Below are 17,959 nucleotides of genomic sequence, written 5' to 3'. Positions count from 1 at the left end.
CACCTGTAGGCGCTTCTGCAGACGTTCATTCTTCTCAGTTTCTGTTAAACGTTGCTCTTCACTACGGTCTTGATATGTTCCAGTGGATGTGAGCTCAGCGCTGGCCTCAGCACTGCTCTCATCATTCTCATCATGGTCATTCTCCGTCTGGGACATAGCCTGGATGTGGACCCCAATTAGCTTACTCTTCAACTCCTCTTTTGTCCTCTCCAGGTCTACCTCAACCATAATCGCCTGCCAAGATACTCATACAGAGAAATCTCAGTGAACTATTATGAGACTGTTAATGTGTTTGTCTGAGACTAACTGTGTGGAACAGATACGAAAGTACATTTAGACTCTCACCCTTCTCTGCCATTTCCTGGCTTCGTCCTCTTTCTTCCTTTTGGCATCTTCCAGAAGAGAGATTTTGGATGTCAGCTCGGCCAACTCTGTTGCCTTTAAAGATGTAATGAAGCAAACTTATTTCTATTGTCGAAAATTCTTTTCCATACAATGAAAATCAACAGTAAAAAAAATCAAAAATCTGGAAAATAAATGATTTGCGCAGTGACACTGTATAAGATATTAAAGAGTTCCCATTATGCTTTTTAAATCTTACATTTGTTTTAGTATGTAGTATAGATGTTTGTGCATGTAAACAATCTGCAAAGTCACAAAGTACAAAGTCCATGCCATAGTTAATAAAAAAAAAAAAAAAAAAACAACATCAGAAAACACACCTGAAACGCCTCATTTGTAGGCATTGTGTCCATGATTTAGCTGTCACCATGATACACATTTGCATAATGTCTGCCTACTGGCTGCTTTGATGTGCCTTCAAAGAACAGTTGTGATTTCACTATGGGCTTGGCAACGCTAAAGAAATGTACTCGGCTGAGATGCTCCTCTTTGGCTAGGTGGTAAGTGATCTCACATTTAAAAATAGCAAATTTCAACGGCGTTTGTTATCAAATGTGGCACTTGCTGGGCACCCCTCAGCGAGCACTCTGAGTGCATTGCTTGCCTGGGCAGTGCCCATGCTGTGGCAGTGCTCGTTGAGACAGATTGAGTCTTGCCTCAAAAAAGTGAGCTGACGTCAGCACTTGCTCAGGCCAAGCCCAAAGCAAAGCCAGTCCAGCAAGTCCAGCAAGCAAGTTCAGCATCGCTCCTGGAGAGTTATGCGCTACCCCTTCCTAAAGCATCAGGGCTCTCACCCCCAGGTAATTTTGGACCCTGGGCAGCACCCCAAGCGGTCTTCCTGACAAGTCAGGAATGAAGCAGAGGCCATGAAGGAGGTGTCAGACTGGGTCCTTAACATGATCAAACAAGGTTTCTCTCCAGTTTGCTTGCAGAACCCCCCGATTTGGGAGTGTGGAAACCCTGATGCAGATTCACCCAGGGTATTGGTTTTTATGAGTGGACCTGAAAGCCTTTGGTGCCTTTGTACCTTCAAGGCATTTTAAAGCATGTTGCACCTGATGGCAGCAGCCTCCACAGTCATTCCGCTAGGCCTGCTTCATATGTGGCTGCTTCATTTCTGGTTGAAAGCCCACATCCTGCACCATACTTGCCGATCGGGACGCTTGAACCTCAGGCTGACCCACGGCTGTATTAAATTCCTTTCACCCTGAAAGGTACTGCAATTGCACCGATTGGGAGTGGATTTTGGGCTGGCTTTCAAAAGGAAAGTGATCACAACAGATGCCTCCAACACGAGATAGGGCGCGATCTGCAATGACAGGCCAGTGTTTGGCACCTGGTCAGATCCGAAGCTGTGCTAGCACATAAACTATCCGATGATGATGATGGTGCACCTGGTACTCAAGACCTTTCTGCTTGACCTAAGAGACCACCAAGTCCTGCTGTGTGGTGGACACACCATGATGGTGGACACATACATAAACCACCAAGGAGGCCCGAGATTGCACCCTTTGAACAGACTGGAAAAACTCCTGCTCCTGTGGGCACAGCACATCCTAAGACTTCACCCCCAGACAGTTCAGATAATCTGAAGTGTCTTCAGGTGAGTGGAAGTGGACCTCTTCACGTTGAAGGAGGACACTTGTTCTTGTTGGAGGAAGATGACCCATGAGTAGCTGAAAGTGAGGCTATATGACTTTTCTCCGGTGGCTTTGCTGAGTCAATTGCTGAGTGAGCGCTCAATCTGGCACCCTCAGCTGTAGCTATGGAGCCTTCATGTAGCCTCACTTTGCACCTGCCACAGAGTGTGCTGAACACAGCAGACTGGATGTTTTGGAAAGGTGGGCTTTAAAGAGACACAAACTAATACAGAATGTTTCAAGCAGTGGGTGAAAAGAGCTGCTGTAGCAATGTACAGAATGAGAAAAAATATGTTTTTTTTTGTTTGTTTTTTGATTTTTTAACTTTAAATCATGCAAGCCATACAGACTAATTTTATGATGCTTGACAGCATCCAGCATCCACACTGTATAGAAAAGAGCACTGTGTACAAACATCATAATTTATCATTTTACCTTTTGTGTTCTGCAGAAGAAAGATATTCATGTGTTTAGAATGACATGAGGGCAAGAAAATAATAACAGAGTTTTCATTTTGTCGTAATTTATCCATACTCATGTCATTCCAAACTAAGGGTGTGCAGCAGAGCCAATATTTGTATCTGTATCTGTAAAAATCTCAAAATGATTTGTATCTGTATATGTATTCGGATAAAACCAAAAGAGGGCGGGACTTTTACAGAAAGCTCATTAAATTATATGAAAAGACAGTTTAAATGTATATCCCTTCATAATTATCATTTAAGAAAAATGGCTTGTATAATTTGTATAACTATAAAATAATTATTTTTTATTATAATTATAGAATTTATTTAAATATCTTCTAATTGTCAGAGCAATCATCTACAACCTCAAACAAGAGGAATCAGATTCTATATAGCTGAGAACATGGAAGTTAAAAGAAAATATTCAGTTGTTGAAAACTGCTGAAACAACTACAATTACTATGCATACAAATGCAAATCTTAAATTATAAAGAACACATAAATGCTTGTATTTCTGAGAGTGAGACAGTGAAATATCATGTATTCCATTTGCAATTGTGGTGTACTTTGTTCTGTGCATTCATTGGTATATCATATTGTACAATGTTTAAATAATTTAAATAGACATACCTGGCACAGATCTATGTGAAGCTGTTTATTAAATAAACACAAAAAGATCATTCAAATAAGAAAGCAGAGGCTGATACTCAAAGCATGAAACAAATACAGGCAGGGAATAGGACATTAATCCAAAAGAGGGAAATGCAACAGATTTACCACAAGACATGTAAAGACAACGAGCGACAAACACAGACTGAAACATGGAGGAATACATACACAGGTTAACACACAGGCTAACAATCAACAGGTGAAGGTGATTATCTGTCACGGTAATAAACAATGGTAGCTATGGAAACAAAGTACAACAGGAGCTAAACACAGGAAAAGAAAAACAGACAAGGTAAGACAAAATAATATCAAAATAAAATTCCTAGAACAAGGAACACAGGGGAATAATGACAATGTCAAATAGTAGAAAATGTGTATAATGTAGTAATTTGGTTGATTCTTGCCAAGCTTTGATTTCTCTGAGAGACGTGGAGACGGCAACGTGGCTATTTGATTTGTGCTCATTTCATTCACAGAGTTTACACTCATTCACTTCACACATACTCATTGCGTAGTGGTTTTGATGTTTATATATAATATCGTGCTATCCCCTGGCTCACCTGTTATCCAGCAAACACAACGAGTGTTTTTTTGTCAGTTATTCGGCAGAATTTGTTCATTTCGAAGCCATTATCTGTGCCTTTTCAAATGAGGCAGAGGTCTTCAACCCTGCTCCTGGGGACCCACTGTCCTGCAAAATTTATTTCCAACCTGCTTCAGCACACCTTCCTGTGATTTCATGCAATCCAGAAGAGCTTGATCAGCTGGTTCAGGTGTGTTTGATTAGGGTTGGAGCTAAACTCTGCAGGGCAGTGGGTCCCCAGGAGCAGGGTTCAAGACCTCTGGAATAAGGTATTTGTCATGCCTATTCCAAACCATGGTTCTTCAAAATATCTTTGTGTTTCTGAAGAATAAAATAATCCATATATATATATATATATATATATATATATATATTTATTTATTTACTTTATATATAAAACTAACTCTTTAAGATCTTAATGTATCTTTAGAAGATTTTTTGAGTACTTTTTTCTTCATACCAGATTTTCTTGGTTCTTCATCTGGTTCTCAGATTGCTGCAGTAATGTAGATTTCACCTCTTCTGCAATCCTGCGGTCTTTCTCCAGTCGTTCAGCCTCTTCCTGAGCAAATTTCCTTTCCCGTTCCAGCTCCAATGCTCGCTTGGTCTGCTCTTCCAGCTCTGAACAAGAACAAAAATGTCATAGAAATAAACTTTCCTGAAATGTAAAAAAAATTATAGACATATTTAAGGTGTCTCTGATTGTTTGAGCATATAGATTTAACAGTTTGTTCCCTTTGTAGTGTGTGGGTGCCTTTAGTGTGTGGTGGGACTGTGTGACTAATGGCAAACAGGTGTAGTATTTAGAAAACCTATTTAAAAACAGTTTTTACCAAATCTATCTGATGGCACTAATGCCAAGGACATTACAAGCTTCACCTTTAAACACATAAACTAATAATGTGACATTTGTAGCTCTAGGTAGACATTTGTAGTTCCAACCCTCTTGAGCTTTTTTGGTCTGCTCTTCAATTTGTCGAAGTCTTTCCACGAGCTCCATCGTCTCTCTTGCAATCTTCTCAGTTTCTTTCTCTGCATTTTCTCTTCTTTTTTTCTCATTTTCCAGAAGTGCTCTAAAATTAAAATGCATAAAAACATTGTCACCTCCATAAGAATGTTACGCTCGGTACCAGAATCTAGTGAGCTGCCTTGTTATCTATGCATACTGTGTTCATTGTGTGGCATGTGCATCTATTTGGACTGCACTGAAAGATTTAGAATCTCTGAGCAGCTCTTGTTTCAGGGGACAACAGAAGGGGAAGGCTGTCTCCAAAAAGAGGATCGCCCACTGAATTGTGGAAGCCAATTATTTGGCATACCAAGCCCTACCCCCTTGGAGCACACTCCACCAGATGTTTTGCATCCTCCTGAGCACTAGCGAACAGCGCTTGAGTGTGTTGAGTCAAGTTGACTGTGAAACTAGACCAACACTGCGGGGGCCAGGGGAACAATCGTGCTCAGTGGTGCCACCCAAGAAATTTGGGCCCCCTCTCTGATCCAGGCCCTTGAAAACTTTCCTGTGTTACAGTACCCCTGGTTATTCACAGAAATTAAGACTTCATGCAATCTCTAACCGGGCATCCCTTTCTGGATGGGTACCTTATAATTTAAGAACCGTCTACAGCCCTGTCCAGCTCTCCTAGAGTAACTGTCTCCTGGAATCTCTTCCATGCTCTTGAGACTGGGCTGGGAGACACAGCAAACCTTCAGGCAATGGCACGTATTGATGTGCCATCCTGGAGGAGTTGGGCTGCCTGTGCAACCTCTGTAGGGTCCATGTATTTCCTCATGCTACCAGTAGTGTCACTGATTTTACCCAAATGCAAAACTAGTGAAAAACAGTCAGAAAAGATGAGTAGGAGAAAAAAATGTCAGTGGCATTCACCTGTAAAACCATTCCTGTTTTTGGGATCGCATCCCATCTAGTGCACCTGTTGTTAATTTCATTAACACCAAAGCAGCTGAAACTGATTAACACCACTTCACATGTTCACATATCCATATAATTAAATAGATTAAAGTTATGCGTATTTGGCGTGCTGTCCGGGGAGAGGGCTCCGAGCTCTGAATTTTGTCCCGATCCCAGAGTACTCCCCCCGGTGTGGTAAGAGTAGATTGAACAATAAGGGAGGAGGGAGGAGGAGGGATGCTGATAAACTCTCAGATGAACGGAAGTCAGTCTGCTGAATTTATACCTTTTGACATTGGTTGAGTTGATTAACTGAATGCTCTCCACCTGTGCTAATTAGGTTAATTATCTGAACTTGCTCCTCACAAATTTTGTTAATAAAACATCATCTCTGCTACTTAACTGATCAGATCAATATCCCAGGAGTTTAAATGACTTGATGTTATTCTCTGATTAAAAGGTGTTCCTTTATTTATTTATTTATTTTTTGAGCAGTGTATATCGAGATGGCTTGAAAAACACACATAAATCATGTGTGTTTATTGTCTTCACGTCAAACTGTTTCAGCTACAGTGATAGCTGGATGCCTTTGTACATATAAGGGATTTCCTGGAACGTCATAAGTTATTGCTTCTATGAGTTTCTCATTTCTGACTTTCTGCATGAGAGCACCCTCCGGCTTCAAGTATGAATGAAACTTACATTACATGAGAATGTTTAGCACTCCATAATGTTCACATTTCCTCATTTTGGATAAGAATAAAATGTCAGGTCATGCATAGACTATCTTGTCTCTTTGAACTTAAATCTAGATTTTATTCACATTGACCCATGAAAAAAAAAAAAAAAAAAACAGTCAAAAATTAAAGCTGCAAGCAGCGATGAAAGGGCCCTCGCACCCGGGCTCACCGCCACCCATTGGCCTTAGGAAAACAGTGAACAGTGGGCGACATGCACGTAAGCGAGTGAATACAGGAGAATTATGCCAGTCATTTCGAAATGCCACACTTCCTGTGGCCAACAGGTGGCGCTTTGACTGTCACTGAATATTGCCATGTTGATGTCTTCAGGCAAGGATTATCATCGAACATGTGAAGTTTGAAACAGATCGGACATTGTATACCTGAGTTACAACAACTTCCTGTTTCTTTCGTGGCGTTATTTGCATACATTAGCACTCAGCCAAGTGTTCCATAATTTAACGTGTTTCTAGCATGTTTGGTACTTCGTGGCATAATGAAACGTGAATCTGGTAGTGAATTACAGTGTAAAGCATGCCATTTCCTGTTGCCAGCAGGTGGCGTTATGGCTAACTGAATATTGTCATATAGATGTATTTAGGCCAGGACTCCTATTACACATGTGAAGTTTGGAGCAGATCGGATATTGTATGCTTGAGTTACAACAGCTTCATCATTCATGGCGAAACATCAGAATTTGTCAGGCCACCACGGACATGCCCTTCAACGAAAACTCAAGATCTTTGCGATTTAACATCTCAAAGGCCTTAAGATTAGACTGGCCATATATGATGTTGATCTGGTTTAATTTCTATGAGGAGTTAATCACAGTGTAAAACAAGTAATTTCCTGTTGCCCCCAGGTGGCGCTATGACTGTAACTGAATATTGTCATATAGATGTCTTCAGGTCAGGACTCTAATAAAACATGTGAAGTTTGGGGCAGATCAGACATTGTATGCCCGAGTTACAACAACTTCCTTTTTCATGGCAAAACATCGAACTTTGCCAGGCCGCCACGGACACGCCCTTCAGTGAAAACTCTAGATCTTCGCAATTTAACGTCTCAAAGGCCTTTAGATTAGACTGACCAAATATGATGTTGATCTGATTAAAGCTCTAGGAGGAGTTCGTTAAAGTACAACATGTGGAAATGGCAAAAACTGCCAAAATTTTGTAGAGAAAATTCAAAATATCTCACTTCCTGTTGAGTTTACAAACTTTGCACCCAGGGGCTTTTTTGTAGGTATTGGGCTGTTACATCTGTCTACCGAATTTCATAACTGTACGTGAAACATAGCACGAAGGGCGCTTAATTGAAATTTTGTAGGTGGTGCTGTCGAGCCATTTTGCCACACCTAATTCTGAAACCCATATCACATGTAAATTTCACATGCAAAGTTTCATGAGTTTTTGAGAATGTTTAGGCCCTCAAAAATGCGATTCATTTTGGAGAAGAAGAATAATTGGTTGAGCAATTCCAATAGAGTCCTCACACCATCGGTGCTCGGGCCCTAATGACTGTTTGCGTCTACTGTCATTTCTTAGGGAGAAGCTTTTAGCGATCATGCCTGCCTTTCAACTCCTAACATTCAAAATAGTAGAACTTGATTTCATATAGATTGATTGTGTTCAAGGTCAGACCTTATGCTACTATGGTGATCTCATACTTACCCCACTTTGCTGTAGACTAAGCTACATGAACTGAGCTACATAAAAGATATCCACACTGCTCCAGGGGGTTATTAAAGGCCTTCTAAAGCAAAGCGATGCATTTGTGTAAGAAAAATATAGCTAAACTAGCTAAAACTAGCTTCCGGCAGACGGGCATACGCATGTCGAATTGCGGCAAAAGAGTAACCCCTGACGCGATGTAGGAGTGGCGTAAGCTTTGACGCCTCTCGCTGTTCAAATAAATAGGGCAGGGCAACAAACTCAAGCTCCTCTTCTCTTATATCTAAATCCTCCTACATTTCTCTTTAAAAAAATCTCGTTTTAGACTTCTAATTCATGACTGGTTTTTTTTTTTGCTCTCTCCTCTGTGCCTCTGTGCCTCCACGCTTGTCATTACATCATGCGTTGGCTCAGAGTTCACTCTTTTGCCATAAATCAATGTTTATGGCCGTCTGACAGAAGGTAGTTATTTTAGTTTTTAATGTTTTAAATATGGATATTTTTCTCACACAGACACATTGTTTTGCTTCAGAAGGCATTTATTAACACCCTGAAGCCACGTGGATATCTTTTATGATGGATGGTTGCACTTTTTTGGGCTTCAAAATCTCATCCTCTATTTACTGCCATTATAAAGTTTGGAAGAGCCTGGACATTATTTAATATAATTCTGACTGTATTTGTCTGAAAGAAGAAAGTCATATACACCTAGGATGGCTTCAGGGTGAGTAAATCATGGGGTAATTTTCATTTTTGGGTGAACTAACCCTTTAAGCCAGTTATTAATATCTTTTGCTGTAGTGTCAGTAGGAAATATCAGTTTACTTTTCCAAACATTCCTTTTGCCATTGATTTTTGTATGCACAAGGAGTCTGACAACAGCCAGTATGCTACACACAAGGTCTGATCTCACCATTGAGTCTGTCTGTGATTACATAAAAAAAAAAAATTGAAAGAAACTGAGACAGACTAAATCCAGAAGAACTGTGACATCTCCAAGACACATGAAGAAACCTACCTGCAAAGAGTACTGTGAAAAGTTTTAGGCACTTGTCTAAAAATGCTGTAAAGTGAGTATGCTTTAAAAAATAGTGCCATAAATAGATCATTTGTTTAGAATTTTATTCATTTTAATGTGTTGTATCCTTTTATCTGCATCATATCTTGGGTTTTGCATAGCTCAGTTGATATAGCATTTCATTATACAACACGCAATCATGTTATCATGCAATCGTGGGTTTGATCCCAGGGAACGCACGTACTCATAAAGTGTATATGTACTATAAATCACCAAGGGTAGGTTTAGGGTTGGGCTAGGTGTAGCCGTTAATAAAAAATGAGTTTTGCTAAATAGAAATAGGACAAATGACGGGTAAGGGACCATGTAAAAAGTCCACACATTGCATTTAAATGAACACGTATTTTGATTGGTAACAATGGTCATACATCATTTCATTCTTTTTTTCACCAGCTAGAGGGCGCATGACTTTAAAATGTAAATATAGGTTGTAATAAGGCGCTTGAAAAGTCTTGTTTCTTCAAGCATCTTGGAGACATTGCCACAGTTCTTATGGATTTATTCTGGCTCATTTTTTTTTTCTTTTCTTTTTCTTCATAGAATCACTTGAAGATGGTGGGATCAGATCTCCGTGCGGAACGTGCTGGCTGTTGTCAGACTCCCGTGCATACAAAAATCTCACTGGATAATTACAATTAAAGGGAAAAGGAATGTGTGGAAATGTGGGTATTGGAGAAAATACTAACATGCACTGTAACTTGGAATACTGTTATCTATAGTTATTACAGTTATTACAGTTATTCATTTATTCATTGATTGATTGATTGATTGATTGATTTTACTCTGAAATAAAATAGGGGCAGTCATGGCATAATGTTTAGAAAGTCGGACTTGTAAGGTTCCCTTGAGCAAGGCACCTAACCCCCAATCGCTCCCCAGGCGCCACAGCAAAATGGCTGCACACACTTTGTTTACTCAGTTTACTCCTAATGTAACATGGATGGGTAAAATGCAGAGAACAAATTTTAAGTATCGGTTACCATACTTGGCCTTCACATGCCACTTTCACTTTCTTTCACTTTCAAATATGTCACTTTGGTATTAACTGGTATTATGTAATTTTTATATTAAACATGCAAAACTTCTGATGTTATTTATCTTTAATTCACTTTTTTTTTTCTTTTTTTTTTTACTTGACAAAAAACAAATAAATAAATAAAAGGGGTGTTTAGAATTTGTATATTGTAACTACACAGCTCACTAGGAATTGGAACAGAACTACTCTGGTAGTGATTTCCTTTCATAACAAACACAGAATTAGTAAATTTGCATGAAAGACATTATTTCTTTTCATCACTAAATAAAGTGACTGTGCCTTTGGTATAAAAATAGCATTGTATATGTTCTGTCTGTGCTGTCAGATATGTTTGTTATAAATGTTCTCACCTCTCTTGTTGTCTCTTGTTCTTCTCCTCTCTGGCCTGTGCTTTCATCTGCTGCACCTCAATGGTGTCTGGTTTGCGCCGTCTCATGTAAAGATCATGGTTTCCCATGCACAGAGCCAGGATACGCTTATTAATGCGCAGACGAGGTGCATAGAACACAAAGTCCTGTGGAAATATCATAACATTTCAGACAGGAGTAATACAACTGTAATACAACAGGTCTAAGATAACTAAAATCCATCTCCAAAAAGGAGTGAATGAAAGAATAAATAAATTATTGAGAAATAAACTTAGGGTTAAGCTTATTATTTTAAGTTACCGGTGACTTTTTGTCTATGGGCTTAATGACAAATTTCTTGTCATTGAAAGAAATATTCCGTATCTCACTCCAAGGAAATCCAATCTTAGGGGTCAGCCTGTTGAAAAACAGGAATATTGACATAACACAGTCAACAAATCACATAGAGTTTTAACAAGAGTTTAAAAAAATATATAATATAGATAGCATACTTGTCTGAACGTTCATATATGTTGAGTCCCAAAGCATCAACACCCAACCACAACTCTGATCCTTTTTTGTTTTTGATGCTGAAATAGTTCACTCCATACATCTCCAGATCCTGGGCAATCTTCAAGTATACTATCATTGCATCCTCTCTGTAGAGATAAAGCTGCATTGACCATACTCAAACAACTAGTTTTAGGTTCAGGACATAGTTGTGAAGTTATTTTTAATTTTATAAATAGGGCATATGGATTCTACCTGATCATGCCTTTGTGTTGCTGATGCCACACCTGAATTCGTTCTTCCCACTGCTCTTTAGTCAGTTTATGTTGTTCTAGAACTCTAGAGGCAGGTATAAGTATAAAGCAGCAACTTTCAAAACATAATAATGTACTATAAAGTGATTTTAGTGTTAAAAAAATAGAACAGAATTGGTCTATAGTTCACCCAAAAATGAAAATGATATCCCATTACTCACCCTCATGCCATCATAGGTGTATATGATCTTCTTTCAGACAAACACAATCAGAGTTATATTAAAAACTAGAATAAAAAGTTTGTAGACAAACTAGGCTTGAGAAAGCCTAGCCAGAAAGACTGAAGTAATTTTAAAAGTTTGAAATTTGAAGGTTTTCAGTTTGAAGTAGTTTTAAATTTAAGGTCATGCTGTTTGCTATGGCGTTCCGTGTGGATTCAAAGATGTTGCTACATGGTTGCTAGGGTGTTCGGGGGGGGGGTATTTCTACAAATCTGAGGTATTTCTACAAATCTGCGCACATTTGGACTTAAAGATTGTATGTGTATGCACTGAGATCAAAAATAAATGTGACCAAACGCGATTGAATGTAAAGGTTTGTGTCTCGTTATTCTATTAATAACTACTGCTTGATTTTGCATTTCTATCAGAAATTAAGAATTATTAGTGTCATTGTAGTGGTGCAAATATCTAAGCTATCTAATAGTATATAGCTCCACTGTGGTTTTTAACAAATTTTCCAAAAAAAAAAAAACAACAACAACAACAAAAAAAACTGTTCAACTTTCCTGCTTATAATAATAATAATAATAATAATAATAATAATAACAACAATAATAATAATAATAATAATAATAATAATAATAATAATAATAAATATAGCTGCAAGCAGCAATTACGGGGCCAAGCACAAAAACGGCACAAGAAGCCAGCCAACATGGCCGTGAGCATCAGACCAACAGCAGCAGTGAGCAATTAGAAAAAAAAGTTATTAGCATTTTTGTCAAGTTTGTTATAACTTTTGAGCACGAGGTGGCGCTGGTCCGAAACTTCTCAGGCTGCTTCAGGGCATTGTCCTGATGACCCATACCAAATTAATGAATTTTGGTCAAACCCATCAGAAGTTATAAGCAAAAATAGCCATTTTTCATATCTCCACTCCAGTAGGTGGCGCTGCGCCGAAACACTGTATGATGCCTCAGGTCATGCTTGTGATGACACGTACCAAGTTTGGTCTGAATATGTCAAAGCATTGTAGAGATACAGCTTCAAGAGTAATTTTTGCATCATCTCTCAAATTCTTTGCTCCGGTATACGAAAACGGTTTGACTTATCAACTTGAAATCCATAACTTTTTGTCGGCATGGTCTGAAGATGATACGGTTCAATTTTGGTGAAAATCGGAGCAAAGGTCTAGGAGGAGTTTGAAAAAGTAGGTTTTTAAAGAAAACAATATGGCGGACAGGAAGTTCAGCTGAATATGGCAAATTTGATATCTATGTTCTCAGCATGACCCAAGGAATCTATTGAGACCAGTTTCATTACAATCGGTAGATATTATCAAAAGTTATTAGCATTTTTGTCAATTTTGTTATAACTTTTGACCACAAGGTGGTGCTGGTCCGAAACTTCTCAGGCTCCTTCAGGGCATTGTCCTGATGAACCATACCAAATTTATGAATTTTGGTCAAACCCATCAGAAGTTATAAGCAAAAACAGCCATTTTTCATATCTCCACTCCAGTAGGTGGCGCTGTGCTGAAACATTGTATGATGCCTCAGGTCATGCTTGTGATGACACATACCAAGTTTGGTCTGAATATGATAAAGCATTGCAGAGATACAGCTTCAAGAGTCATTTTTGCATCATGCCTCAAATTCGTTGCTCTGGTATACGAAAACGGTTTGACTTATCGACTTGAAATCCATAACTTTTTGTCAGCATGGTCTGAAGATGATACGGTTCGATTTTGGTGAAAATCGGAGCAACGGTCTAGGAGGAGTTCGAAAAAGTAGTTTTTTAAAGAAAAACAATATGGCGGACAGGAAGTTCAGCTGACTATGGAAAGTTTGATATCTATGTTCTCAGCATGACCCAAGGAATCTACTGAAAACAGTTTCATTACAATCGGTTAATATAGTCAAAAGTTATTAGCATTTTTGTAAATTTTGTTATAACTTTTGACCACAAGGTGGCGCTGGTCCTAAACTTGGTATGCTCCTTCAGGGCATTGTGCTGATGACCCATACCGAGTTTCATAACGATACACTAATGCGTTCGTAAAATACAGCATTTTAGCACCAAATTTAAAATGGCCGACGGCCAAAATGTCCAATATGGGAAAATTGGATATCATTCGACTCGGCATGATTCCCCGAATCCAACGAGACCAAATTCATGATTTTTGGCCAAACCCATCAGAAGTTATAAGTAAAAATAGCCATTTTTCATATCTCCGCACCACTAGGTGGCGCTGCGCCGAAACGCTGCATGTTGCCTCAGGTCATGCTTGTGATGACAGTTACCAAGTTTGGTCTGAATACGATAAAGCGTTGCGGAGATACAGCCTTATGTCTATTTTCGCAAGCACTACGTACAATTCGTTTGCGTGTTTTTCGAAAACGGTTTGAGAAATCAACTTGAATTCCATAACATTTTGTCGGCATGGTCTGAAGATGATCTGGTTCAATTTTCGTGAAAATTGGAGTAACGGCCTAGGAGGAGTTCGAAAAAGTACGTTTTTCAGAAAATTCAAAATGGCGGAAAAATTTTCATGACGGAAAATGACGTCATATGGTGCAATCGATTCGTCTTGACCCAAGGAATCAGAGGAAAAAAGAATTTTGTTTCTAGCCCTTATGGTTCAAAAGTTATTAACATAAACATAAGTGCAACTTTGGACAGCTGATGGCGCTAGAGGGATTGAGTTAGAGACTCCAAATTTGCTATGGACAAAGGTCAGACTGTCCTCTAACTGTGTGCCAAATTTCACAACTTTCCCGCAAGCGGTTCTATGGGCTGCCATAGACTTCAAGAGCGGAAGAAGAAGCGGAAGAATAATAATAAGCGTACGGAACGCCAACAATAACAATAGGTGCCTAAGCACCTTCGGTGCTTGGCCCCTAATAAGCTTTCTCAAGCCAACATAAATATTCTTGCTCTTTCAAGATTTATAATGATAGAAAAATGGCACTCCTGATTTTGAAGTCCAATAAAGAGCACCCATCATAAAAGTAATCCATAAAAGACTCCAGGGGTTAATAAAGGCCTTCTGACATAAAGTGATGGGTTTTTGTTAGAAAAATACCCATCTTTAAAACTTTCTAAACTAAAGTAACTAATTTCCGGCAGACAGCCTTCGCAAGTTGACTTTATCTTCTGTGCTTCTGTGTTCATCAATGTGTCACTCATCAGGTTACAGATTATTCTTTTGGCGTAAGTCAATTTGTTTAGGCCATCTGCCGGAAGCTAGTAATTTTAGTTTATAAAGATTTAAATATGGATATTTTCTTGCGAAAACCAATTGCTTCGCTTCAGAAGGCCTTTATTAACCCCCTAGAGCCATGTGGATATCCATGTAGATGGAAGCACTTTTTTGAATTTTAAAATCAGCAGTGCCATTCACTACCATTATAAAGCTCGGAAGAGCCAGGATATTTTATAATATAACTCTGATTGTGTTCCTCTGAAAGAAGGAAGGTTAAATACACCTAAGATGACTTGAGGGTGAGTAAATCATGGGATAATTTTTGGGTGAACTATCCATTTAAGCTCTTAAAAGAATAGAAAAACACCTTTGTGGCAGCAATTTGTCTCTGCACAAATATCCAGGTATGTGATATTCTTTACTGTAGTCACTGTATTTCATCTGCACAGCATATGAGGCCAGTAGAACAGCCGTCTCAGGTGGACAGTAGATATCATCATTCAAGATGCCCTCTTTCACCTGGAGGAAGAACAGGCGTTGTGTAGCTTCCTGAATCAGCTCTTCAGCCACGTCCTCAGGGTAGAACTTTGCTCGAAATTTAATCAGCAGTGGATTTTCTTTTCTGACATCTTGAGCAGTCACCTAACAAATAAACACAAATGTATTTGTTAGATGCATATTCTTTTAATGCTATCATTAAAAGAATATGCTATCATGCAAATCAGTATCAAGAGTTTTATTGGCCAAATCTGCACACACACAATGAATCTGACTGTTCAAGTCCAAATTTTCCATATTCAAAGAAATATAAATACAATTACATATTTACAGAATTTTCAAACATAGCTGATCATTAGTAAAATACAGATTAATAACAGATAATTTACCAGCCAGTCAGATTTCTTTTCTAATTTGTGCTGCAAAAAGATGTAGTATATAAATGGTACAATATAACTTGTTTGACCACAATTTTATAACAGAAACAATGTTTGCAATCAATAAATTATAAAAAAAAAAAAAAAAAAAAAAAAACATGATCTAAGTGTTAACAGGTCAGAGGTAGCAGTTATTTAGTTGCATCGCCAAGTGCAGCTTTTCTCAAAGCAGTGAACACTCTGTCATGAGACTCAGAGGCAGAGACAGTGTGGTTTATTGAAAGGTTTGTAGTATTGACAGGATAGGCAGGTAAGTAGGTTGGATATGGAAGAAACAATGAAAACACTTAACTGGACAATAACAGTTCTTTGTTTGGCAGATAAAATGAGCACACAAGGCAACCAGACAGAATGGAGCAAACACATTGGAGAAGATGATGGAGAGGATGAAGGAGCATTCAGTCATAAATTCAGTCCAGGATATGTAGGAAATTGATGACAGGTGTGTGCAATCAGAACCCCATCCTAAACGTGACAACTGACACGCCAAAGTCCCCAGGGGAAGGCCACAGGGCATGATGGACATGGGTTGTGACCAGGGTGTTGAAAGGCCAAGGTGGAGTAGGGGACCAAAGCAGCAGAGGGAGCTGGGGACTACCAAGGAGGAGCGGAAGGGGACCATGGTAGAGCAGATGCAACTAGAGAAGGGGGAATAGGGATACTATGGGTCTTGACAAAAGAGAAAGTCTCAGCCTCTGTGACTGTGATGGCCTTCCAGGCTGAAAAGAGGGAGCAAGGAGCAGCCTCTGTGGCCGATATGAGGAAGCAAGGAGCGGCCTCTGTGGTTGATACAAGTGAGAGAAGAGTGGCCCCCATAGCCGAGATGAGTGAGAGAGAAGCCTCCATCACAAGTCTAATACAAATAGACATATGCACATTCACACCCTCACTCACAACTATGGGCAAATTTGTTACGATAATTCACCTATATTGAACCTGGAGGAAATCCACATGCTGAACTGCAGTGGCCTATATTTCCCTCAGCTCAGCTTATGTCATTGTGCCATCATCAGTTCTTTCTCAGTTCCATGCAACAAAATAACTATATATAATTTTTCTGTAACCAACCAAACAGGATTAAGGAATGCATTAACACAAAGGCCGCATTTACGCTGCATGGTTCAAGTGACCCAATTCCGATTTTTTTCTCCCATGTGGCACAGATCGAATATGACCCATGAATGTGTAAGCAGGAAAAAAGCGCATGGATAAATCTGATATGAATCGGATACGTGCATTTGCGCCTGCCATGTAAGAGGACATTATTCCTGTTAATGCAAATCATACGTCATTGAAAACTTTTTTGAAACATTTTGTGGTACAGATATATCTATAACAAATCTATATATCCATAACAAATCTATAACAAATGAAACATCTAGTTGACTAGCAGACACTCATTTCATTTATTTGTGTTATATAAAAGGTGATCTGGCACTGAAATGTGTTGCTTTTGAAATTGCTCGTTGCCGCTGTTGTCAGTGATGGCGACTCGTGCACAGACGCACGCTTCAGCCCCGTTGTGAAGACTCCCAATTCGTTCCAGTGAAACCCCAAAATAAAATGCACACAAACATGTCCCTGCCCTTTATATACAATCACCAATGAACACATTTGGTTTCAATGAGCAAAAAAAAACTATACGAGGGCGGATTCAAACCCAGAACCTCTGACATGCTCAACAAAAGTTCTACCACCTGTCACGCATCCAGCAGATCTGTGTACATAATCACTGTCATTAAGAACTTGTACTATATAATTACTATTACAAGAATGAAACTATTGCATTAAAATGTTTCTATGAAGTCCATGTCAAAAAGTTAACTCAATATACTCTTGAAATTGATTTCTTGATTTCATAATGCTATTTTTTGTTAGTTTCGCCAAGTGTAGTGTAAATGCAGATATTGGATACCGCTCACTTTTAAAAAAATATGTAAGTGGGTTGTCAAAGATATAGTCAAAAAAATTGAATTGGCCATCAAGACCTGCAGTGTAAATGTGGCCAAAATGTACTGGGGCAAGCCCCAGACAGGGTTTTCTTCTCTGTAGGTATAGATTTGGCAACCTACATGTACCAGAGATATATTAGCTATTTATTTCAGAAACATTAATGTCCTTCACATCTGCTCCCACATTATACCTTTAGCCTACTTTTTAGGCTCATTGCTTGTTTTATTTTGGTCCAGCTATCTGTGTGGCAAAACTGTGTGAACCACTGGACAGGAGCTTTTATGTTGTAGTGAAGCTGTAATGTCTTAGCAAGGAAGCAGATGATCAAAAGGCAGTAATC

General features: G+C 38.9%; 1 protein-coding gene across 1 annotated transcript in view; it reads right to left on the bottom strand.

The window, feature by feature from the left end:
• The window catches only part of msnb (moesin b), a 31,747-nt gene that overhangs the window by 1,871 nt on the left and 11,917 nt on the right, over positions 1-17,959 (bottom strand). The window contains exons 3-11 of the mRNA XM_067382542.1: positions 15,099-15,373; positions 11,307-11,390; positions 11,054-11,200; positions 10,863-10,959; positions 10,545-10,708; positions 4,701-4,831; positions 4,219-4,379; positions 346-438; positions 4-234 (exon numbers count right to left, since the gene is read on the bottom strand). Coding sequence (XP_067238643.1) covers positions 4-234; positions 346-438; positions 4,219-4,379; positions 4,701-4,831; positions 10,545-10,708; positions 10,863-10,959; positions 11,054-11,200; positions 11,307-11,390; positions 15,099-15,373 — 1,383 coding nt within the window. The remainder of the gene's footprint in view (positions 1-3; positions 235-345; positions 439-4,218; positions 4,380-4,700; positions 4,832-10,544; positions 10,709-10,862; positions 10,960-11,053; positions 11,201-11,306; positions 11,391-15,098; positions 15,374-17,959) is intronic.

The sequence above is a fragment of the Chanodichthys erythropterus genome, chromosome 1 (assembly GCF_024489055.1).
Source record: "Chanodichthys erythropterus isolate Z2021 chromosome 1, ASM2448905v1, whole genome shotgun sequence".
Taxonomy (NCBI): domain Eukaryota; kingdom Metazoa; phylum Chordata; class Actinopteri; order Cypriniformes; family Xenocyprididae; genus Chanodichthys; species Chanodichthys erythropterus.
The sequence above is the reverse complement of the archived record's forward strand: the minus strand, read 5'-3'. Positions and strand labels throughout refer to the sequence as shown.